General features: G+C 50.2%; 1 protein-coding gene across 2 annotated transcripts in view; it reads left to right on the top strand.

Moving 5' to 3' along the window:
* Positions 1-21,447, top strand: part of RBM33 (RNA binding motif protein 33) — an 84,230-nt gene extending 62,783 nt beyond the window's left edge. The window contains exons 15-18 of one of the 2 annotated variants that reach the window (XM_074315054.2): positions 7,541-7,747; positions 9,862-10,050; positions 15,126-15,214; positions 15,523-21,447. In XM_074315054.2, the coding sequence (XP_074171155.2) occupies positions 7,541-7,747; positions 9,862-10,050; positions 15,126-15,214; positions 15,523-15,571 (534 nt within the window). In that variant the 3' untranslated portion in view covers positions 15,572-21,447. Of the gene's footprint in view, positions 1-7,537; positions 7,748-9,861; positions 10,051-15,125; positions 15,215-15,522 lie in introns of both variants that reach the window. The other variant, XM_074315053.2, reaches the window with a different exon arrangement.
* The last annotated feature ends 974 nt before the right edge of the window (positions 21,448-22,421 follow it).

Here is a 22,421-nt window from a genome sequence, read left to right as displayed (position 1 = left end):
TCGGCCGGCAGGCTGGAAGCTTCTGCCTCCCAGAGCCTGGGCTCACTCCCCGGGGGCTCTTGCCAGAAGGGCCACTTCAGTCTCACAGCAGCCGTCTTCTGTGCAGATGGAGGTTTGTGCCACAGAAACTGGAGCGTCCTGGGCCATCAGGTCCTGTCAGAGGCCTAGGGCTTTGCTTTGTTTCTCCAAAGGCCAGTTAATTCTGTTTCTTAACGATTTCCCCAAAGCTAACCAGTCTCAGAAAGGGAGCTATTAAGAGGGCAGCTGAGTGTCTGTGCCATGTTGGCCTCATGCTGTCAAACCCAGCGTTACGTGCCAGTCAGTGCTTTCCCTTCAGGAAGCTCGAGTGCTTTCACCTGTGGGTTTTGTCCCAGTGCAGCCTGAGGGGCCCTCACCCGAGCTTTATAGGACGCATCTTAGGTTCATGCTGGTCACACGGTTTGTGTGCTCAGCGGACGTAAGGCTAACTTATTGCAGAGAACAGATGAACGCCGCAAAGGTGAGATGTTCTCACGTTGTAGCATTTAATTAGGGAAGTGACCTGGGAACCTGGACGAGGATGTCGGCCTGCTTATTTGCCTTCTACCTTTTCTCCTTCAGAGACCAAATGGAGCCGTCCTCGTATTTATATTTGGAAACTTCGTGTAGCATGCATATCGTTTATTGTCCAGATTCTGAGGGAGCTTTCTGAAGATTACAGGGCGAGGCCCAGCATTGTTGTCGTTAATAGAAACCTGTTCGGTGAGGTCTGGGGCTGTAAGCTCAGAGGCATTGCCATGACAGTGAAGGCGGCCTTATCGGAAGGAGAATTCCTAAGAGGCTGCCCCGGCACCCCAACCACTGTCCTTCTGTGTGTCCTGACAATGTTATCTGTCCTCTCAGTGCGCAGTATCAAATGTCTGTCATGAGTACAGAAATTAATTTAATGTCACCTGAAGACATGCAATTAATCTTTTAGAGGTTTTCATAATACCTTTACAGAAAGAGTTGCCAGTTTGGCGGATTTGGATTTTGGGGTTTAGAAGAAGATAAGGAAAATTAATTTTTCATCAGGGTTAATACAAGCTAGCAGGGCCACAAAGGCAGAGAAAAATGGTTGGGGAATTTGTCAAGTGTTGTCACTCCAGAATAATGCTGCTTAGCGTCTGATAGGTGTAATCAAGAGTTGAGATTTCTATAGAGAGGGATTAATCAATTTGCTCACGAGTGAATGCAAGTCAGTGATATCACTTCTTCATGGGGTTTAAGAATGAAAATAAGATTTGATCTGTCAAATTGCGAGATGCCCTGACAGTATCAATGGGCCTCTTTATCTGTACATTTAACCCATTTGTTATAAGTATATTTGTCCTGCTAATGTGGGTGACTGCACACTGCATTTTTTGTAATGATTAAGCTGATAAAAAGTGTTCCCTAAGCTTCCTTAATTCAGGTAGTGCCTCTTATATGTAATAAAAACTACTCTAAAAATACATTTTATAGTATTCATTAAAAGATCATTAGTGGGGGGAAAAACCCACCAAAATGTTTCTGGTTTGGTCTAAGGTAGACCAAATTTAATTTCTTCTCATCTGTTTTGGAGGAAGTGAAAGAAAGATATTTAAAATCGTATCTAAACACACTGCTGTGTAAGGAATTTAAAAGCTGACTGGGCTACTCCCCCCCCGAGAAATTCACTTGCAGAGTGAACTTACTTTTTGGAATAGATAGAACGTAATCTGCCTTTTACACATGACCAGTTATTTTCTTACATTAAGATGACAGGTTTCTGAAATTCATAATTTAATTTGACAGTATTTTTGAATTTGCCTAACTAAGTGCTAACAATTTTAGGCCACTTTCAGTGCTGTAACTATGTGCGTAATGTGTAGGAGACGCCTAAATAAACAGCTTCGGCTTGGTTGTGTTCTCATTCATCTCGTGTGTGTGTGTGTGTGTGTGTGTGTAGGTGTGTAGGTGTAGGTGTAAGTGTAAGCATACGTTCCTGGCCACAGCCTAGTCGTGAATAGTTTGACTTTCCTAGTGCTAACCGGAATAACTCTGGAATTTAAAAATTTCCCAAGAGTTAGCTTTTCATTGTGCTGACTTAAAAGAGAACAATTACTCTCTCAATTGGAAAAAACCCCACACTTTGGTTTTCTTACAAAATGAAACAACTTGTTACTTACATCAAGGGCTCGAGTGCACAGCCTGGTTTTCAGAGAAATGCAGACGCGCAACAGCATTAGGGTCCCCTTCGCTTAAGGAAACTGAGCGATGGTTGGCCCCTTGTGTCCCACCCACCCTCGCTGAAAGCACGTCTGTGAGTGTGAGCTCCCGTTAGACGGTGTGCAATGGGAGGCCCGCTGTCCTGTGTGACTGGGGCCGGGGCTTCTCACTTGTAAAATGAGGGTGATGGTGTTGACTGAGGGGACACTGCAGCCCGAGGACACTTCTCGTCATGGTGCGGACGTTCCACAGCCTCGCATGAGTAGATAAATTGACTGGCTTTGGCACTCTTGGCAGTCAGGTCCTAGGAGTGCCCTGGAAATTGTTACTCAGTTTATTGGGTCGTTGCGTGCAGCTCTGAGAGGGACACACACACGTGGTCCTGAAGGCAAGCGGCTCCAGGGCTTACGCAGGCCTTGCTCTCACTTTGCAGGGAGCAGTGGCCCCGAGAGTCCTCCCTAAAGTTGGGCAGTCGTCCTCACCATCCCTGCCTCAGACCCCCCCCCTTTCTGTGTCCATCATCGACTGCACAGGTGTTTGGCGTCTGACCGCTCCGTGCCCGACCTAGTCTGCTCTCTGTCCCGAGCATGCCATGGTAGTTCCTGCTGTGCAGACAGAAAGCAGTCCCATGGCCGGGGGACCTCGGGACTGGGAGCGCTGGGACACGGCGGCTCCCGGAGTGGGCAGGCCGGGGGCAGCTGCCGAGGCCTCCCGCGAGCCTGTGTGCCAGCCACAGCGGGCAGGAGAGGCAGTGCAGGGCCCAAGACACCAGCCCTGCGCGCGCCGCTCCCCTGTCCTTGCAGGCGCGCTCTGCTGAGAGGATTTTTGTGATCCCCGTATTTCTGAACTTTAAACAGGGGTCAAGCCTACGTAAAAAAGTAAACTTTTCTTGAAAGGAAATAAAAGTTTAGAACTTCGTTTTTCAGGATTCTTATCTGACATTAATATGGCCAGACGTAAATTGATCAGTCTCTTATCCAAAATAACAATGAAGAGAATTTTTATTTGGGGTGTTTACTGACTAAATGTTTATGTTCTCAGTTCCCAGTTTACAAATCATCAGGTCACCGCAGTGTTACGTGTTTATCACCCAAATATCTGTACACAATTTTGTGTATCTTAAAATAGGCCAATAGTAATATCCTGCTTTTGGTACAGCTCTTCTTTAAAAAATCAAACTTGCTCTCTAGACCATCATGATTTTAGCTTTGGGTCACTGACGAAAGCAGTTTCGAAATACCCATCCTCTTGTCCGCTGTGTATGTGGACATCGTTCTCTCCAGGCCACGTGCAGTGGCCGCCACTCTTTCTGCACCCGGCACTGTATCTTCCGATGCACTTGTGACTGTCTCGCTAACCTGGAGGGGGCCTGGTTAGTGTCCTTGTGACATTCAGTAGCGATGTGTTTCCTGATGGACAGTGGCTATAACCTAGGATCTTGCTATTCTAACCTTTTTATAGAACATTCAGACCTACTCAGTTCTTTAAAGTATGATATACTGTTTATTGGTTTATTCAATAAATATTTCAGTGCCATCTTTGTGCACAAGAAATTAGGGCTTGGTGAAACAAAACAGACGGGTCTAAAGCACGGGTTTCTGTAGACTTTTACCGGGGAGCTTGTGCTGTAGGGAGCCTGGGACTCTCACCTAGTCAGGCGAGCTTCCGGGGGGTTTGTTTAGACCCCGCAAGGCCATAAAACAGAAGACTTTCCCAGAGAGCTAACCACACAGGGCATCCAGTGAACAGGGCAGGAGCTGGGCCACAGCGGTAGATGGAGTGTAGTAGAGCTGTGTGCGGGGTTTGTGGCCAGTGCCATCTGCATGTAACACACGGCCTCTCGTGGGACCTGGGGGCTCGTGTGAAGTGTCAGCCCATGTGAAAGAGATGCTTTTCAGGACGGTGTGACTTCACATGTGCCCAGTGACTTTATGAATCTTCTACTAACACAACTTCAGTAGGATTTTGGATAAATTAACAAATGGTGACACTGGCTCTTAAGAAAGATGGGGCTATGTGGTATATACCCTTAATGTTTTTCAGCTTTTTGGTGTTGAAAACTTCCAGCAGATACGAAACTAGAGAGAGTTCCTATAGCTTTTTAGATTAAAGACTGACAAGTTGTGTACTTAAGACAGGCCAGCCCTGCCTGACAGCGGTACCTGCTCACACCTTGGCTAGAAGAACCTGTGGGGAGGGTTCTGGAAGCACAGACCGGAAGCCGGACTGCTTGTGTGGGTCCTGGTCCTGCAAACGGCCTGCCTGGCCGCGGTTTTTCCATTTTCATTCTCCGTCAGATGGGAATGACTCCCAGCAAAGGCACATTTCCGGCTCTTAACGGCACACATACAGAGGCACAGCCACAGAACGTTGGAGGGCCGCCTCCTTCAGCCCTGGCTGCACACCTCCAGCACTGAGGAGCCTTCAAACAGGCCGCATCGGGGTTCCAGCTCCAGAGCGTTTAATCCGATGGTTCTGGATTAAAGCCAGGGCACTGGCATCCGGAAGCCCCCAGGTGACAGGTGTGCAGACTGCTGTGGGGTAGTCTGAACAGGATGGTCCTGAGGGGAGAGCACTTAGCTTTTCATCACTAGTGTGATGCGAGCTGTCTGTCCATCTTTAGGTGATACCCTGTATCGGGCTGACAGAAGTCCCTTCTCTCCCTGGTTTGTTGAGTGTGTTTCTGGTGAATGCTTTTCCTGCGCCTGTGCAGGTGGTCCTGTGCTCCTTTCCTCTGAATGTGGGCTCTGTACATTGATCGATTTTCTAGGGATAAGCCAACCTTGCATTCCTGGGATAAGTCTTACTTGGTCCTGGTGTAGAACCCTTTATCTGTGTTGCTGAATTAGTTTGCTAGTATTTTGGTAGGATTTTTTTCATGTGTGTTCATGAAGGATATTCTTTTGTGGCTTTCTTGTCTTTTGATGTCTTTGTCTGGCTTTTTATCAGGATAACGGCAGCCTCAAGGAATGAGTGGGAATATTCTCCCTTTCCTGTTTTCTGACAGAAATTGTGTGATATGGGTAGTCTTTCTTCCTTAAAAAGTTGATGGAATTCCTCAATAAGTCCATTTGGGCCCAGGATTTTCTCTGTGGGAGGTTTTTAAGTATCAATTCAGTGTCTTCTCAGATTTTCAGATTGTCTCTTCTTGAATCAATTTTGGTATCTTGCATCTCTTACGGAATTTGTCCATTTTATCTAAATTGTATAATATGTTGTTACAAGGTTGTTCAGAATATCCTTTTTTAACTTCTGTCATGCCAGTTCTGATATTTCTGATTATCAGAATTATATGCTTCTATTCCTGATTTTGGTCATTTGTCTTCTTTCCTTTGTTCTTGGTTAGTTTAATTACCAGAGTATCAATTTTGTTGATCTCAAAAATCCAACTTTTCATTTCATTGATTTTTTTTCTCGATTGTTTTTCTATTTTACTATGTCATCGCCTTTCATTGCGATCTTAGATTTCCTTGTATTTGGGGTTTGGTTTCTTTTTTCCCCCCCTTAGCTTCTTGAGATAAAAGCTCAAGTTATTGATTATAGATCTCTTTTCCTTTCTGATAGAACTGCTTTGTTGCATCCCTTAGATTTTGGTATGTTGTATTTTCATTTTCATTCAGTTCCAAATGTTTTTGTTCAATTTTTTCTTATTTCTTAGCCTGGTTTCCTAGGGGTCGACCTGGTTGCTGCATAGCTCAGTGGTCAGTCACTTGTTCAGGAAGAGGTAGCCAGTGTCCAGGTACCGGGAGCCCTCGGCCCGTGATCGTTGTGGGTCGGAGCCGGCACCGGGCGCCCACGAGGCCCCGCCAGCCAGTGCTTCTAGGGGAGGGCGTACCTAGCCCTTCAGTGCCTCTCTCGTTGCCAGAATCCCCTCGTTAAGTTCATTGGGTTTCTGGCTAGGGGGCTGTTGTTCCAGACGAGACCAAGACCAGAGGCCAGCAGTCCTGGCTGTGGCGTCCCCGTGTTCCCCTTCCCTCCACGGACTTAGCTCCTGTGGCCATGGCAGTGTTGGGTCAGGTCGGCTTTGTGGTTCCTTTCCCCACGCACTCTGAGAGCACTGCTTGTCCACTCAGGAACGGATGCCACTCCGTTTCTTCATGTTTGTTGATTTCCAGAGTCCTGAAACGATTGTTTTGTACGGTTTTGTCCAGTTACACGCTCTCTCCATGCCAGAAGTCCTGTCCTGTGTGACATTTTGAATCTCATTTTTTTCCTTAAGTTCCCATTAGTTTGGGCAGTTTTTGCAAAAACCTTATCTACACCCATCTTTCTCCAGCCCCTGTTCCTTCCCTTTGTTCCATTAAAATGTCTCCTAAAGAGAGGTTTAGAGAGACCAAAGATAGAAGCGCTGCGTCTGGCCTAACGTACCAAGTCCTCTTGGAAATCCCGTGTAGCTGAGCAATCTGCGTGGGGACGGTCTGCTAATAACCCCTGACCGATGGGTTCCTGTTTGTGTCAGGAGCAGACAGGGTGCTGATAAAAGTCTGGCTGTCCTTTTCACAGTCGAGCGTCCATTTCTGTTCCAGTCACGTGCTTCAGCAGGGCAAGGTCTGGTTCTCTGGCTGGCCACTCCTCCCTTCCTGGCCCCCGCCACCTGCTGGAAAGACGCTCCTTAGCGCTGCAGGTAGCTGATGGGCACATCCAGGGGTGTTTCTATGCTGCCTGCTGCTGTGGACGTCAGTAGTGCAGCTTGGGTGTGTGCTTGCTTCCTGACTGACTAACAGTGTTTAAGGTCAGGAAATGAGGGGACGTGAGTAAAACACGAAAGGTTAGATTTCTGATCCTTGTCAAGCTGTTACTAGCACACGGGCTCCTCTGAAATTGCTGACTGTGATTGGTGGTAGATGGCACTTGCAGCTCAGCGGGAGGAAGGGTGACAGGGGAGCCCCTCAGCCCGTGAGTGCTGTGCCCAGATGCGGTGCAGGTGTATTCCCAGGAGAGGCAGGCTGGGACGAGTCGGGACGGTGGCTCATGTAGGCAGCCTCGACTCGGAATGGAAAGTGGAAAACCTCTGCTACGCACACGCAGATCCTCACACGGACGCTCATGCAAATGGAAATGCAGTTGAGTGTGAAGTCTGTGTAAAGTTAAGCACTGCTTCACTGAACCAGACGGGAATGGACACAATCAAAGATCTTAGTGTTTCACATTTTCAAAATGTTATTAAAACCCAAACATTGTCAGGTGAGAAACTTCCCAGTAGCTCTGGTAAAATGACAGTGTTGGCTTTCCTGTGTTGGATTGTTTGCGTCTCACTTGAAACTGACCAGTGCCAGGGAGTGGCGTCTGGCTGTGTGGGTCCTGATCAGAGTGCTGCCTGTTCTTTCAGCAGGGAGGAGAGAGCGATGGCTATTTTCATCCGGAGGGCCAGCCCCAGCGGCTCCCCCAGCCCCCCGAAGTGAGGCAGCAGCCTGTCCGCAAGGTGACGCTGACCAAGGGGTCCCTTCAGCAGCCCCAGCACCTGCCCATGGGGGCCCACATGCACTCGGCCGGCCCTCCAGGCATTAAGAACATCCCAGGACTCCATCCGGCCAAGAAGGTACGGCTGTTCCCACACTGGGTGGTGAGGCCAGACTGGGCCCTGAAGGCGTGCATGGCGCACAGTAGGACTGCTCAGACAGGAGACTAAAGGAGCCCTCATTTCGTCAGTTCTGCACGCCTCTTCTCATGGCTTTTTCACGGTGCAGCTCTGAGCTCTGAGCCACCTCGCCCATGGGATCTCCAGACTCCGCAGCTGGGGAACCAGGTGTCGGCTCGTCCATTTCCTCCCCATGACCCCAGCTGACAGGTGGGAACCAAGGCCTTTGGGGGTGACGTGCCCTGTCTAAGAAAGTGGCTCTGACCCTGGGCCTTTCTCCTCTCCTCGCCCTGCGGGTGGAAGGTGTGCTCCGTTCTCTGAGCTGAGGTTAGGCAGGAGGCACGGGCATCCAGCGCCCGTGTGGGGAGCGGCTGCTGTCGTCACGTGGCCTGAATTGAAGGAGTGGCCACTCGTCTAGTTTGTCCTGCTGGCGGAGAGCCCGCCCCTCAGCCTCGAGTGAGGGGCATCTGTGCAGCTTCCCCAAAGCCTGACAGTCAAGTCCCCTCAGTGCAGAAGCCAGACACTCCTTGTCTGAGGAAATTAGCAAGGGAGGAAGAGGGGCAGCAACACCTGCTTTGAGTTTCTTCTAGAAAGCTCCGGAGTCTGCTAGTTCATCCTGCCTCCTTATCTTGCTACTGACACTGCAGCAGTGTTAACACGAAGATTGTTCTGAGTCTTTGAAGTATTTACATCAACACTTTGTGACGTAAGGCAAACAAGATCATTCCACTTTTAATTTACAGCAGGAGACAGGTGTACAGACAGTCTGTCTTGACTCCCGGTAGTCTCTAGATTGTTCCAGTCTAGGTTTTCTTCAGTCAGGTGTTGCCCTGGCTGTGCATATGAGAAAGACCTTAGAAAAATACCCCCGCTTCCATCCATGCAGCTCTGCATTAAAGCGAGCCCTCGAGTTTCCTCGTCGACCTCAGTTTGCTGTGTGATGAGAGCTCTGAGCAAGACCCTCTAGGAACGGCTCTGCCACCATGTAACTTACAGCTGGAACAGAAGAATCCTTCTTTACTGCTCGATCCAGCCAGCACAGCCAAGGGTGGAGATGTGTTTTCCAATGGAACTTGAAACTTTCCCAAAACCCACTTCACAGGACTAATTTGTAACCTTCCGCAGAGTGTTAAGAAATGTCCCTTTCCCCTTGTGGTGCTCACTCATGTTCTAAGGTTCCATGCTTTCTGATTCCCACTTAACCTTCCTCTCTGCCCATTTTTATGGTGAAATGGGAGGCCATTTTTGACCTTTTCTACCCAGACTCTAGGGTCTAATCCAGGTAGGACACCTGGGAAATCCGGTGCTGCTCCGTCCCTCCCCGCTGACTGAGTTTCACTCCTGTCCTACGCTGGACGAGCTTTGTGTAGAGAATGCTCTTGGCACTGGTGCTTTGCGTTCCTAGCTGGAAAATACCAGAAAGATCAGCTGTGTCCTGTTTTGAAAGATCTCAGAACAGTGATTTTGAACCCTGGGCAGCCTCACCTTAGACCGGCGATGTCATACCGGGGGAGGGAAGGGCGCATGCAGTCAGTGTTCGGTTTGCGGTTTGGGGTTTTCTGTTTGCAGCTCTGCAGAGGAACCTGATGCAGAATTTGCCTTTTGGGTTCTCAGGGTGGCCCATGCACGTACTTCCCAGGCGAGCTGGGTCTGTGCTCTTGTGCTTTCGGTGACTGTGGCTGTGTAGCACCATACACAGTTCACCCACCCCGCCCCCGCCGCACTGGCCCAGAGTACAGAAGGAGGCAATAATCGGGCTCTCGGCCTTGAGGACCCTGCCCAAGTCCTCACCTCTGCTACTTGCAGCAAGTTTGTGAGCCCTGCTGCATCATCCATAGAACGGTGGGGACACGGGGCCTGCCTCGTCCTGCAGGGACCAGGACGGACCCAGACTGCTCCTTCCTTTCTGATCGTGGATAAAAGCTGCAGAAAACCCTCTAGGTCACGGTATAGTTTAATGGATCTGAGTTACCTGCTCATTGTTATAGCTTATTAGTTGTAAAAACAAAAATGAAAAAACAAAACAAAAAAACGCCCAAAACTTGTCATTGAACCATCCGTCTTGTCACTGACAGGTCATTGCGCACGGGCGAGGCCGGGGAGCGGCAGGGCCCATGGGGCGCGGCCGCCCGATGCCCAACAAGCAGAACCTGCGGGTGGTGGAGTGCAAGCCGCAGCCCTGCGTGGTGTCTGTGGAGGGGCTGTCGTCCTCCACCACGGATGCCCAGCTCAAGAGCCTGCTCATGTCCGTGGGGCCCATTCAGGTAGGTGCCTGGCTCCCTGCGTCCGTGCCCGCGCCCCAGCCCACAACTCGGTGTTTCCTGCTTTGCCCTCCCTCCTGTGGGTTCCTTCCAGTTAAAGTAGCACATCGGGGAGGAAGGACAGGTGTGTTACCTGCCTGTGCTCTCGCTACCAGCACTTTGGCCCCCGAGTTGGATTACTGGGAAGTCTTCAGATGCTCAGTTCGAAACTTGATGAAATCATTCCAACCGAACAAATTATCCTTTGAAATCCTCAGTTATCCTAAAGTTCACATATGCACCCCTCATCAGACAGTTTTTCTTTTGTCACACACTTGTTTTCGTTGTAATAATTTGAAAGCTTTCTTGACCTTAATTTCCAGAAGCAGCTTCCCAGTGTTAACAAGTGGAACTTGGATTCGAGTTTACAAATAGGAAACAGTGTGAACTGTATTGGGCTCTCTTTTAAATTTTAAAACTGGCTGATGCTAAGAGCATAAAGCCCTCTACTGAGCTGGCTACAGCTGGGTCTCCAACTCTGTGGGAAACACGCTTTTCCCATGCGATTTCTGGTCTCCACAGCTTCTGGAGTCCCATAGGTAAACTGGCAAGGACACAATCCACCTGCTTGTCCCTGAGCAGCGAGCGTGTTGCTGGTCCTGTCTGGCCCTCCTGCCACATCTCAGTCATAGGTGTCCGCCATCGGGGTCTGAGTGAGTGCAGACCACCTCATCATTGGGACGGGTGGGAACCCTGGACGCCCGAGTAACACAGCACTTGCTTTTAAGAGGGTGTGTAGTCTCTTTCTTCATGAGTGAAGGGAGAAACATTTGAGACTAGGCTTGATACAAGTAATTCATTATTACATGTTTTAAATCTCCATCTACTATTGTGAGTTCCTAAAAGTGAGGAGTGACGGGCACCCTTCTGAAAACTGTCCATTGCCCCTGTAACTACTTGACCGTCCTCTTTGGATTCCTAGAGAGGTGGGCAGGCTTGGTTTAATGTGTATGTAGTAATGGAAGGTTAACCAAGGACTTTGGTGTCTGTTTTTCGAAGAGTCGATTTCCCGTGCTGTGGGCAGGTCCAGTTTCTCAGTTATCAGAGGCAGAAAGCTTATGTTCAGGGAGAGTTGTTTCCAGACAGTTAATAACATGGATTAATTTGCAGGAACAGAACTGACACTAGAGAATTGTAGATGCACTGAAATGTGGTGATCCTGACCTGAGACCCAAACAGATGGTGTTTGAGAATTTGGGGGCAAATCACAGTTCAGCAGCGGGTCCAGACTGAAAACCAGAGCCTGGTCTGAGTTCTGCGTGCAGTGCCATCTCGAGGGCTGGTGTTGTGCCCATGTCCTGCTGCGTCTCTGTTGGGTGGCACTACTGCTGGCATCTGTGACCTGCTCGGTGTCTGGCCCTGCTTCCTCGTGTGTGCTCCTGAGGATTCTCTGGAACACCCTCGAGGACGTTACAGTTTCCAAGAGCTGTGTCTGAACTGGCAGGTTCTTTGCTTCTCGCAGCTCTGCCTGCACGTGCAGAAGGTGCGTTGCAAGGATTGGCTTGGAGCCATTGTTAAACTTCCCCACCTCGGTCTTGTCCTTCTTAAAAACTGCAGTTTGCACTTGAGAGTTAGAGGTTTCTTGGATGACCTTTTCTCCTCTCATTTGCTCCCCCCCCCCCCCCCCCCCGTTATGGAAAAGAGGGACTAGAGATTGATTGAGGGCACTTAAAGCTGAGCAAAAACAATGTTGGCTTGTTTTGGTTAGAAGGAGACAGGAAAACAAGAGTGAGGTTTTCTAGGTGACATCGCTCCTCTTCGAAAGGAGTGGAAGGTGAGGCCCCACGTGCCGCTGTAGAACACCTGTGCAGCGATGGATTTCGTGCTTCTGCCAGGGCCTGACCACCCCCTGGGACAAAGCAGTGTGTCTCGTGGCCTGCTGGTCTTAGTCCCATGGGGTGGTTTTGAGTGGGAGTGTAGACATTTAATCACTGCATTCACAGAATGCTAAGGTTATTAGTTTTATAAAACCACACTGACATAACAAGCTTCTACCAGCGTTAGAGTGATATTGACAAGTATAAGTTAAAAAATATATATAGCAAGATGTCACCGTGGTTTAAATATAATACACTTCAAAGGGATGGTGCCAAGAGACCCAGGCCTCCTGCTTTCCTGGTCTGAGGAAGGAAAAGGTGGCCAAGCCCTAGTGCGTCAAGCTGTGGCGCCACCTCGTGTCCACGTGGTGTAACAGCAGGTGGCGGCGTCTGGACTGGGAGGGCCCTGTTCCTTTGGGCCCTTCGAATTATAGAGAATTGATTGCAGTTAGCTGTGTATGAACTCTGCTTTTCGAGCTGTGGGACCGAGAGGCTTTCTCAGTGTGACCGTGCCTCGCTCGCAGCAAAGGGACGGGGAAGATGAGGCTTCAGTTTAGGTCCTGATTTTGCCATTTTTTGGTGTGCGACTTCTGGACACAGTCCTTCACTTTTGTGAGTCTAGGTTTTTCCATCGGGCTCTCATAAACCACGTCACACCTTAAAAACGCTGCCATGTGACTTCATTGTTCCCTGGCATAGCCTGGAAGAGAGGGCAATGAAAGAGGCAGGACACCCACGTGCCACTGAGGGAAAGCACGGTGAGCAGTGAGGGCAAACAGCAGCCCAGCCTCCCATTGGCGTGTCGCATCAGCCTATGTCCCCTGTCCCAGGGGCTGGCCTCCAGGCGGCGGGGAGGGTCCTGAGGACCCACCAGTTTGCCAGCCTGGGGCCCACACTGCCGTCCCGTGGGGCCCAGAGGAGCGGGAAGCCTGTCGGGTCCCCAGTGAGGGGAGACACTTCAGGTGGCCTCGTCAGGCAGGGCCCTGTGGGGAGCATTGGAGCTTCTCTGAAGGTGAGAGCACCTCGTCCTTTGGGCCTGGTTCTGACTGACCAGGAGGGTCTGGTTGGTGACATTGAAGACGCCGGTGTCTCAGTGAAAGCAGTCCAGTCATTTTGAAGTTAGCACATTGGGAAAGAAAATGGCAGGACAGTCCCAGGCAGCCCGACCCAGGCTTGCAGATGTGGGCGTGGCACAGGACCTGAAGTTCTGAGGGACAAGAGGTGACTTGGAGGGAAGCCCAGAAGTGAAGGACGGTTGTGAGGAGACAGTGTCGAGACACAGCAGCCCTTCCAAGAGCTCAGGCATGTCCCGAAGGGTCAGTTTGTGCAGCTGGGGGCGGATGGAGCCGCAGCTGGTGACGTGGACAGGAGGCTGTCACCACGTACCTACGTCCGAGCAGAGCGGAGCTAGCAGTGCTTTAGGCAGGTGTCATGAGGTGGACGAAGCAAGCCTGAGCTTGGGGTTCAGGGGAGCGCAGTATCAGCACCAAAGGTGCCCCGACACATTGCGGTGATGATGCCATTGTGTCGTTGTGTGCAGGCGTGGGGGCTTAGTTGATTTTGTGACTCGGCATGTGACGGGCTGCCTGAGGCGCTGTAGACCCCTTCGGGAAGTGTTTGCTGCTTCACTCAGGTGCCCACTGCCAGCGACAGGTGAGAGTGAAGCGTGCAGAGAGGAGAGTTACCCAATGAAGGGTCCCAAGGGATCCGAATGGGCGCTGGGTAAGGAGGCGGCCTGCTGGGCCTGGAGAAGGAAGGAGGTCAGGGGACTGAGTGACTGCAGGTGCCATGATGGGCAGGAGGGTTATCGCACGGTCTTCAGTGCTTCCCACCCGTCCCCTAAACGCGGCTGCTTTTAAACAGTTTCACTTGGTGTTTAAAACAACTAATATTTGTGGCTTTGGGTAATTCTTGAAGGTGCGAGGATTTGTCGGCTGGAGGGGAAAGCGTTTACTGGACCTGTCGGGGCTGCAGAGTCTCCTGTATCCCACGCTACAGTTTATGTGACACGCACATGGGCTCTTCCCAGACAGAGGAGGAGCAGGGAAAAGAGGCCAGGATGCCCAATAGCGTGGACATTTGTCACTGTTAGGGACGTGTCTCATGGCAGTTGAGTCACGTGGCCCCGAATGGGGTTGTTGAATGTGAGTGCAGGAAGTGCCAACTAAAGGAGTGTTTGAACTTGAATTTCGCGATTTAATAGCAGCAGTTAGCTGTTCCCACACATTGTCTGAAGATGTCTTGTCTCTGAAAAGCAAACAGTAGATCAGCGTGAAAGTTCCAGCTGCACACCAGTAAACTGTTTGGGGGGAGTTGGGGGCTCAGAGTGAATGTGCAGACTTGAGAAGGATTTTAACTTCTCGTTCGTTCTGGGTGAATTCAAGTGTTTATATGAACACGTGCTACTGATTTGCAGACGTACATATTTTCAAAGCAGAAACCAGTGATCATAAGCCTTTTAGCTTTCAGTGCAGTGTCGTTTCCTCTTCCCCCAAAGAACTCACTAATATTTGTCGTTTTGTTGATAGGTTGAATATTGATCATTTCCGTAATTCAATCCTATATCTAGAAAATAGGGTTGGTTTTTGAAAGAGGGTGCAAAAATGTAAATGAAGGGGAACAGTCAAGATCCAAATTGTAACAATGTTCTCATTACTTGTGCTGACTGAGAACCGGGCCATCCTATGCGGTTTATGCTGTTTTGGCTATTTGCTCCTCAAATTGAGCTTTAACCCGCTTAGATACACATAACAAACTGGGGTAAAAACATCAAATGTTTTTACCATTTTATATGATAAATGGTAAAAACGAAACTTCATGTCTTCATTTCACATTGGGAAATCACCCATAGGAAATAGTCACCACTGAAATCTAGATACTTTTTTTTCTCAGAAGAGGAGCGTAGTATTTTCAAAATGTAGGTTCCATGGAAAATCATGGGACAGGAAGGCATGAGAGCACGAAGTGACTCCAAAGGTACCTGCCCCCCTGGCCTCAGAGAAGGTTTAGAGGGACGATGGGGCGGTTGATGGTCAGATGATGGAGGTGTTCGCGCCAGGCTTGGTCAGGGGAATGATTCAATGGATTGGTGAGAAAAATGGCCGGGGACGTAGACTTGGTTTGTTATAGTGATCCACGTGTAGGCCGGGCTGAAACTTTGTGTTAAGTCTAACATGTGCGTGTACAGTGAGATACTGAAATGTTTGTGTTTTCTTTCTCTAGAGTTTACAGATGCTTCCCCAGCAACGGAAAGCCATAGCCAAGTTTAAGGAACCAGCCCATGCATTAGCGTTTCAGCAGAAGTTCCACAGGTAGACACTGTCTTCCATGGTCCTGGGGGCGTGGGTGAAGACAGCCTCTGCCACCTGCTCTCTGTCCACGTGGCTGCCACACCCCCTGCGTGTGTGTCCACCTGTCACCACAGAGCTGTGCCGAGCGGCCGTGCGTCCGTCCGTCATGCGCAGTTACCCTGTCTGTGTCTGGGGTTCTCTGTCTGTCTGCGCTTTGATGGAATAGATTGTCTTCAGTCAGGACCCACCATGCGACGCCAGCTTTTTTCTGCCTTGGTAAGCTGACTGCCAAGGTGACTCACTGTTGCTGTTTCTTTCCGTTTCCACAGGCACATGGTCGATCTGTCTCACATAAACGTGGCCCTGATCGTTGAGTGATTTCTGACAGGGGAGCCTGACCTTGCACTGCACACACGCTGTGGTGTTTCTCCGCGGAAGCTGCCAGCGCAGGACCGCTCGAGCTGAGGGCTCTCTGTCCAGTCTTGTAACTAGTCCGCAGCGCCAGGCGGCCCCGCTCTGGTTCCGGGAGAGCTGAACTGACGGCACGTGGCGGCTGGAGCTCGGTGTTAGGTTGCTTCAGGTTTTGTGGTCACCTCAGAGAACTGCAGTTTTTGTTTCCTTTTGTTTTCAAAGTGCTTCCAATGCATGTAGACGTTGTTGTTCGTCATCTTCTGTCTGGTCGAGCACAGTGACTTAGGTTCAGGAGACAGCATCCGCGTCCCAGACGCTGAGCAGCTTTCACGGCAAAGAATATTTGATAATGGTTGCACTTATCTTCAGTGCAGGTAGACAAGTTTTCCCAGCCAAGCATACCTTGCGTAACCTTCTTAGAAAGCCCTCCAAAGGCTCTTGTAAAAACATGGATGGGCATTTGCGTGGTTGTGATTGACAGTTGCATAGCCTAGAAAGCAGGGTGAGGGTGCTTGGGGGTGGTGCCAGTCGTGTGGCAGATTCTGCTTCTTGTAAAGATTCCAAATGGCCAACTGCGTATTCCTCGTTCCAGAGGGGCCCACCCACTCCTTTTAACTTGCCAGGGGAGGCGAGGACGCAGGTGGCCAGCACCATGCAGCCCTCGTGGGGGGTCCCCTGCTAGGTGGGTTGTACAGCAGACCTGCCAGGCGGAGGAGCAGCCCGAAGCTCGAACAAACCTGTTTGGTTTCTCCCTCTTTTTAAATGTAGCCCCAAGTGGCATAGTCATAGTCATGTCACTGGCTCTGTGACGTGTGACATTCTTTGGGAAGTTAGTTGTCATTGTGTTAGCTTTTTTTTTTTTTGAAGGCCTTTTGAGTGGGCTTGCGTGGTCCTTCAGACCTGAGAGCATGGTGACATTGGCTCTGGCATGTCACTGTTGGTGGCATGTGGTGTGAGGGATGGCGACACCCGAAGTGAAATTGTGTGCCACCCATGACCCTGCTGGAGTAATGTGGGTAGGCTCCTTTAGGTGACATACTTAACTCCCCTTAAAGCGACCTTAGTAAAATTCATTCTGGGCAAACACTGAAAAAGTGCCTTATTGCGTTCCTGCTCGCTGAGGGGAGTCTCACTGCTCTGGAGTGACCCTGACGTGGACCCAAACCACGGGAGCGAAGGACACGAGGGCATATCAGACCTTTTAGCTGCATTTCATTCCTAAGGTGTCAGGTCAGGTTTAGTCACAGAACTAAGGCAAATGGCAGCTTGTGGGCCCTTGGTGCCTCTGGTTAGTGCAGCGGGGCCCAGGACGTGCATGGGGTGCCCTGTGCAGCAGCCAGGGGCCTGGACGAGGACCCGGGGCGTGCGAGTTCCTGCCATCTCGTTTGCACAGTTGCTCTTTTATGTTACTCTTTGATATTAAACGGCCAGCACTGGACGAGAGTATCCAGACCCCGTGAGAGCTTGGGTAGCGTTGATTCTCACACGGCACGTGTGCTGAGCCTGGACATGTGGGTGGTGGCTGGCGGCTGCTCACAGGTCTCAGCTCGAGACTGTCGGCTCCTAGGAGACTCCTGGGAGCCCCCAGCTGAGGCGCCTAAGCCCCTGACTAACCCTCGGGCGCTGGCGCATGGGCCAGCCCCACCTCGCGACGCCGCAGTGCAGCGCCGTCACTGCCCACGCGTCACAAGTCGCACAGGCATGTTCATGTGTAGACGCAGAGTGGAGCCAGCTCGGGCCACAGCGGCTGCACTGAAATGGTAAGTTCAGTCGCGCATGTCGCTCCAGTGAAGAGCCAGCCAGGCAACTTCCCCACCTGGGCAGCGGGCGGTGGGCAGCCAGGACCTACTCTCTCACCGAGGGCATTGCAGTGCAGTCAGATGAGCTGAACACATTTTTGCCACTTTCTAGAGATAGTCCGTGTGTTTTGTGGCTTTGAAACCAAAAATCTGCATGTTGTCTGTGAAAGGAGGCATTTGAGTGTACTTTTTTCTAGTTAGCGAGGATAACTGATCCTACGTGGGCAATGTGGCTATTTCAAGGTCTGCTTTGGGCCTGGCCCTAGTGTGACGTGGGTGCCCGGGCACACACGCACACACGCACGCTTTCTCTTGGTACAGTTCCTGAAAGCACTGCTTCAGACGGCTCCATGCCGTGGGCACCCAGCACTGGGAATGGGCTCTGTCCCTGCAGCAGGCCCGTGACAAAGTTGAGTTTCCTTGGAGGAAACTGCAGAAAAGGGCAGAGGCAGAATTAGAAAGTCACGGTATTTCCGTTTTCGGTGCGCTTCTCGCAGCGTAATCAGACCTCCGCAAGCTGAGCTCTTGGAAGATCTGTTGCAACCATTATCTTTGTTCTTTATTCATCATGCATTTAAGATGAGATGCAGGAGCATTTAACATACTGTGTAAATATGGACCTTTTAAAATTAAAATGTTATTGGAAATGCTTTCAGTTCAACAACACCTTAGCTATTTGTTAGTTCTTTTGTGTTGTCTTATCAAAGTTCGATGGATACAGTTCCATTCTTGTTGATGTGTTCGTGTGTGTATTCGATTTTTATAAAGATGGGAGTAAGTCAATACATTTATCCTGACCTGTGTATTATTTGTTCACAAATTCAAGCAGCTTAAAGCCAGTAAATATCAGTGTATCTCAGAAGGTAAATACAGCCGGTGACTGTGTGGAGACAAATTACTTTTTTTTTCACCTTACCTTGTTTTGATTTTGTGCTGTAATGTAAGTTCACCTACCGTAGCTGCCGACCTGAGCTAACCGTGCATTGCTATTGGTCTGGCCGCGTTTGGGAGGTCTTTATCCTGACGTTCTTCTACACGAGCACTCTGGCCTCTTTTCTAAAAGAATGTTGAGGGTTCCCTCTCTCTGGACAGGCAGCACCCTCAGTAGCTGCCTGTGGCCTCACCCTACCTGGAAGGGGCGGGGCAGGGTGGGGTGGGGCAGGGCTTCCTTGTAAGCACATTGATTTGGGTCGTTCTTACCTTGATTTGTAAAGGTCCTGGGGAAACGATTGTTCACGCTTGGTTCTGTAGTGTTTCTGAATTGTGACAGAGCTTAGATCCTGCAGCAGCATTTTGCTTAATTCTGCAAACAGAGACGTGGTTGCTGGGAGGGGGCCGGGAGAGGTACAGGGTGAAGGGGCAGGCGGAATGGCACGAATGGGGGGCGGGGGTTGCAGAATGAGGGCGTGTGCCAAGTGTCGGTAATAAACTGTTCTAACACACCGACTTCTGGGGGTCGGCAGTCCAGTGGAGAAGCATGCAACTGGTGGGACGTGGGGTCTTGGTAGGTGTCTGTTGGACGCTCTGGCCACAGGGTGGGAGGGCGCCCCGCCCGCCAGGGAGCCACCGTGTTGTCGGTGGCCGACAGGAGGACCTGGCCGCCTCGTGCGGCATAGATGAGCCCCGAGGCTGGGCCTTGCTCGTGGAGCTGGTTTTGAGAAGCTCTTACTTCTTTTCTTTTTGTTTTGGCTTTCAGGTTTTTGTTCTGTTTACTTTGTTTTTTGTTTCTGTTGTTTAATGGAAGGTAAGCTCACCTTGGTCATAGACCGTTGGACTGACAGGGACCCTGTTGAGAACAGTTAGGTGTGAGAGAGGTCTGTGTGCCCTGGAGCCCTGAGCCCCTCACTCCCTCCCATCGCCCCCCGGGGAGACAGCCCACCAGGCACGGGCTTCAGGCTCCTCGCTGTCATAATGCCCTTCCCAGGGTCGTTATTAATTTTCCTCCCTTCCTGCTTGTAGGATTCCACCTTTACTCCCTGTAGCAGGTAGAGCCCCTCCCCTTTGTTTGTTTGTTTGGAGGGGGGAGAAAATACTTGAAAGATATGGTCGGTTCTTTACAGATTTTTAAGTGACATCCTAAAGGAGAATTCACTAACAGGGAGGGGTGGAGCGTGTGAAATGGGACTGGAGACGCCCATGAAGGAAGTGCAGCGTTTAGGTCATCCGGTAGGGAGAAGGTTAGGCATTTTATTGTATTTGATGAGCATTTCAGGGAACCTTTTCAACTATTTTTAAAACTTGTGAATGAAGTGTTCTTTTGGACATTCTTAAACAAGAGCTTCAAAGGCGTGTAGCCTTGATTTACTATTAAATCCTAAGGATTTTGTGTAAGGTTTTTTTGCAACCTCTTTAATTTTCATCACTTAAAGTGCCCGTGGTTTTATGTACTAGAACCAAAGCGAAACCCGCTGATTCATATTGGATCCCAGGTATACCTTCTGGTAACAGATGGGTGGGGAGGGTCCTTAGTGTCACACGGTGTGGCTCCCCTTTCCAAAGACTGTTTACACGTCTTAACTCTCTCCTGTGCCCTGTTCTGGTAGGAAATCTTTTCATTAGATGATCAGCTAAAACAAGTATCTTGAGTGACAAGTCGCTTTTTCCTTTTACTTCTAACCAACAGAAATGTAAAAATAGGTCTTCATGTTGGTGTTTTGCTTTGTTTTATTTTACTAATTTTGAAAGGTATGTAGAAAAATGCAGGCCCTTTAAAAAGAAACACCACGTAATGTTTAAATTGCAATATGTCCCACAGAGTGGACAGATGTATTATTTTCATATCTTCTGTGTTTAGTAATTTAATATACTCAAGAAACTAGGCCTCTTGCCATTCTTTCAACAAGACTGTCTTTTTAACTGCTTTCCAGTTGAAGGGCACGTGTAACGGACGCTGACTGTTAAGGGCTGTTTGAGTCTGTGCTCTGCAGGGTTGTGGTAGAATCTATAATTCAGGTCTTTACACGCACACGCACACACATGCACGCACCCCACACATTTACGCTGTGGACCGAGGAGCAAATAACCATTCAGTTTTATAATTCCGCTTTGCTTTTCACAGGCATGGGATCCGGACTGTTTCTCCTCTGTGAGGATTTTAATGCTCAGGCTTTAATTCCGCTGTTTAATTTTCAGGTTCCACCGCAGCAAAACCCCACCCCGGTTTTTTTCATTGCTGAGCTGGTTCTCTGTGGGGGCGCTGCCTTCTCTGCTGCTGCTGCTGCGCTGGTGGCTGGGCCACCCAGCGGGAACTCTGCTGCCCCTCCCGCCTTCCCCTTGCTTGGAGCTCCTTTCCTGCCTGGCTCTGCCCTCTTCCCGCTGCACCTCTGGATGTCCTGCGCGGCGGACATTCTTGCTCCTCTCCAGTGTTCACATGTAGAATTCCACTCTGGGGTGCGAGAATGCTGTGAGTTGTTGCCCTGGGTTTGCGACGGGGTCACCTCTGAACCTTTGCTTCGACAGGTTTCTGCTCAGGATTTCTTCCTCCAGGGCTTTGGTCGGAGAGAATAACGCTGGCATTCTGTTGTTTTGCAGTTGGACTGTGGGCGTGCGTGTGTGCGGCCGGCGGCGGCATTAATCAGCCCTTTGGTTTTGCCCTCTACTCCACAGGACCTTTTTTGCATGAGTTCACTGTTAGTAGTAGCGCCCAGTCCGCCCGGAAGTGCGGCCTGTGCGACCTGGTCACTGCTCTGGCTGACCATGGCCTTCCTAACCTTAATGCGCGTGCAGCACAGCGGGTGTGCGTGGCTCTGGGGGTGGGGAGTGCGCTGAGCGTCCCAGGCCAAGAGCGGGCTGGGTTGACCTCCGTGTTTCCTAGCAGGCACTCTGCACGCACATTGGCGGGAAGTGATGTGGCCTGGCATACCCCCCTTTGCACGTTGCACTAGTCACTGTAACAACTTTATCAGGAATAGGTGTGAAGAACAGTAGTGACATAGTTGGAAAAAATGTATTGTGTGTATCATTTGTGTGATTCCATACTGAAAAATGTGTTTGAACTGTATTGTAATTTGAAAGATGTGTTAATAAAGTATCTTGCAGTTCCCACTTTTGTTCTGTAGTGTCTGTCTCGCCACTCAGGTTTGGCCCAGCCCTCCCCTTACGCATGTGGTCAGGGCACTGCCTCCGTCCCTCAGAGGACGGCTGGCCGAGGGTGGTATTTCCCACGTCCCCGCCCCTCACCCCCTACCCACCCCTACCCCGACGTCTGCACTCGTGCAGCCCTGGGCCTGGAAGCAGGTTGTCTGATCGGTGCCCCTGTGAAGGTCACGGTGGCCGCTGGGCTCACATTGCACGGTCTGCACGAGGCTGAACTGACCGAGCGGATGGCATCAGATACGTTTTGTTTCGTTGGAAGTGGGAGAGTTAGTTTCTTTTTAAATTTGTAAAGCATTACAAATAATTGTTAACCATTGTTCACAGGACATTTGTATTCTAACACTAATAACTGAAAGTGGAGGCAGCCAGCTGCCTGCGATGCGTCCTGCCGTCTTCCCATCCGTCTGTTTACCTGCACACTTGGCACCAGCGCAATGGCTGTTGTGTGTGCATTTGCCATTTAAAGGATCATATTGCTTTTTATGTTGCTACAAATTGCTCATAATTCAAAACCTATTTTGAAAATAAGTTGTTTTAAAAATAAAGCACTCCGGGAACCATTGTGAAAGGAAGCCATTCAGGAAACCAGGTGTTTACCTGCACGCACCCCCGTGTGGAGGTGACAGGCCTGAGTCCTGTCCGCATGGCAGTTCAGGTGGATGGCTCTCACTGTCCCCACGCACTCGTCACCTCTTGAAACCCATCTTTCTTGTCTGTCAAATGGCAGCTTAATTGTAAAGAGTAAGCAGAGATGTCTTGGGCGGATACGACCGCCAGGCTGGCCCAGCGAGTGTGTCTAGTTCCCTTTGTTCCTGGACATGGGTGGGTGGCACAAGGCTCATTGAGGTCCCCATGTCCTTCACAGGATGCAAGAACCGTCTGTGTTACTCCTGAGGGGTGATTGTCACCCTCCCTCCAGTCCG

This window comes from Rhinolophus sinicus, chromosome 8, assembly GCF_057876585.1.
Source record: "Rhinolophus sinicus isolate RSI-liver-muscle chromosome 8, RSI-T2T, whole genome shotgun sequence".
Lineage (NCBI taxonomy): Eukaryota > Metazoa > Chordata > Mammalia > Chiroptera > Rhinolophidae > Rhinolophus > Rhinolophus sinicus.
Note: the sequence above shows the minus strand (reverse complement) of the source record. Positions and strands in the feature narration are given on the sequence as shown.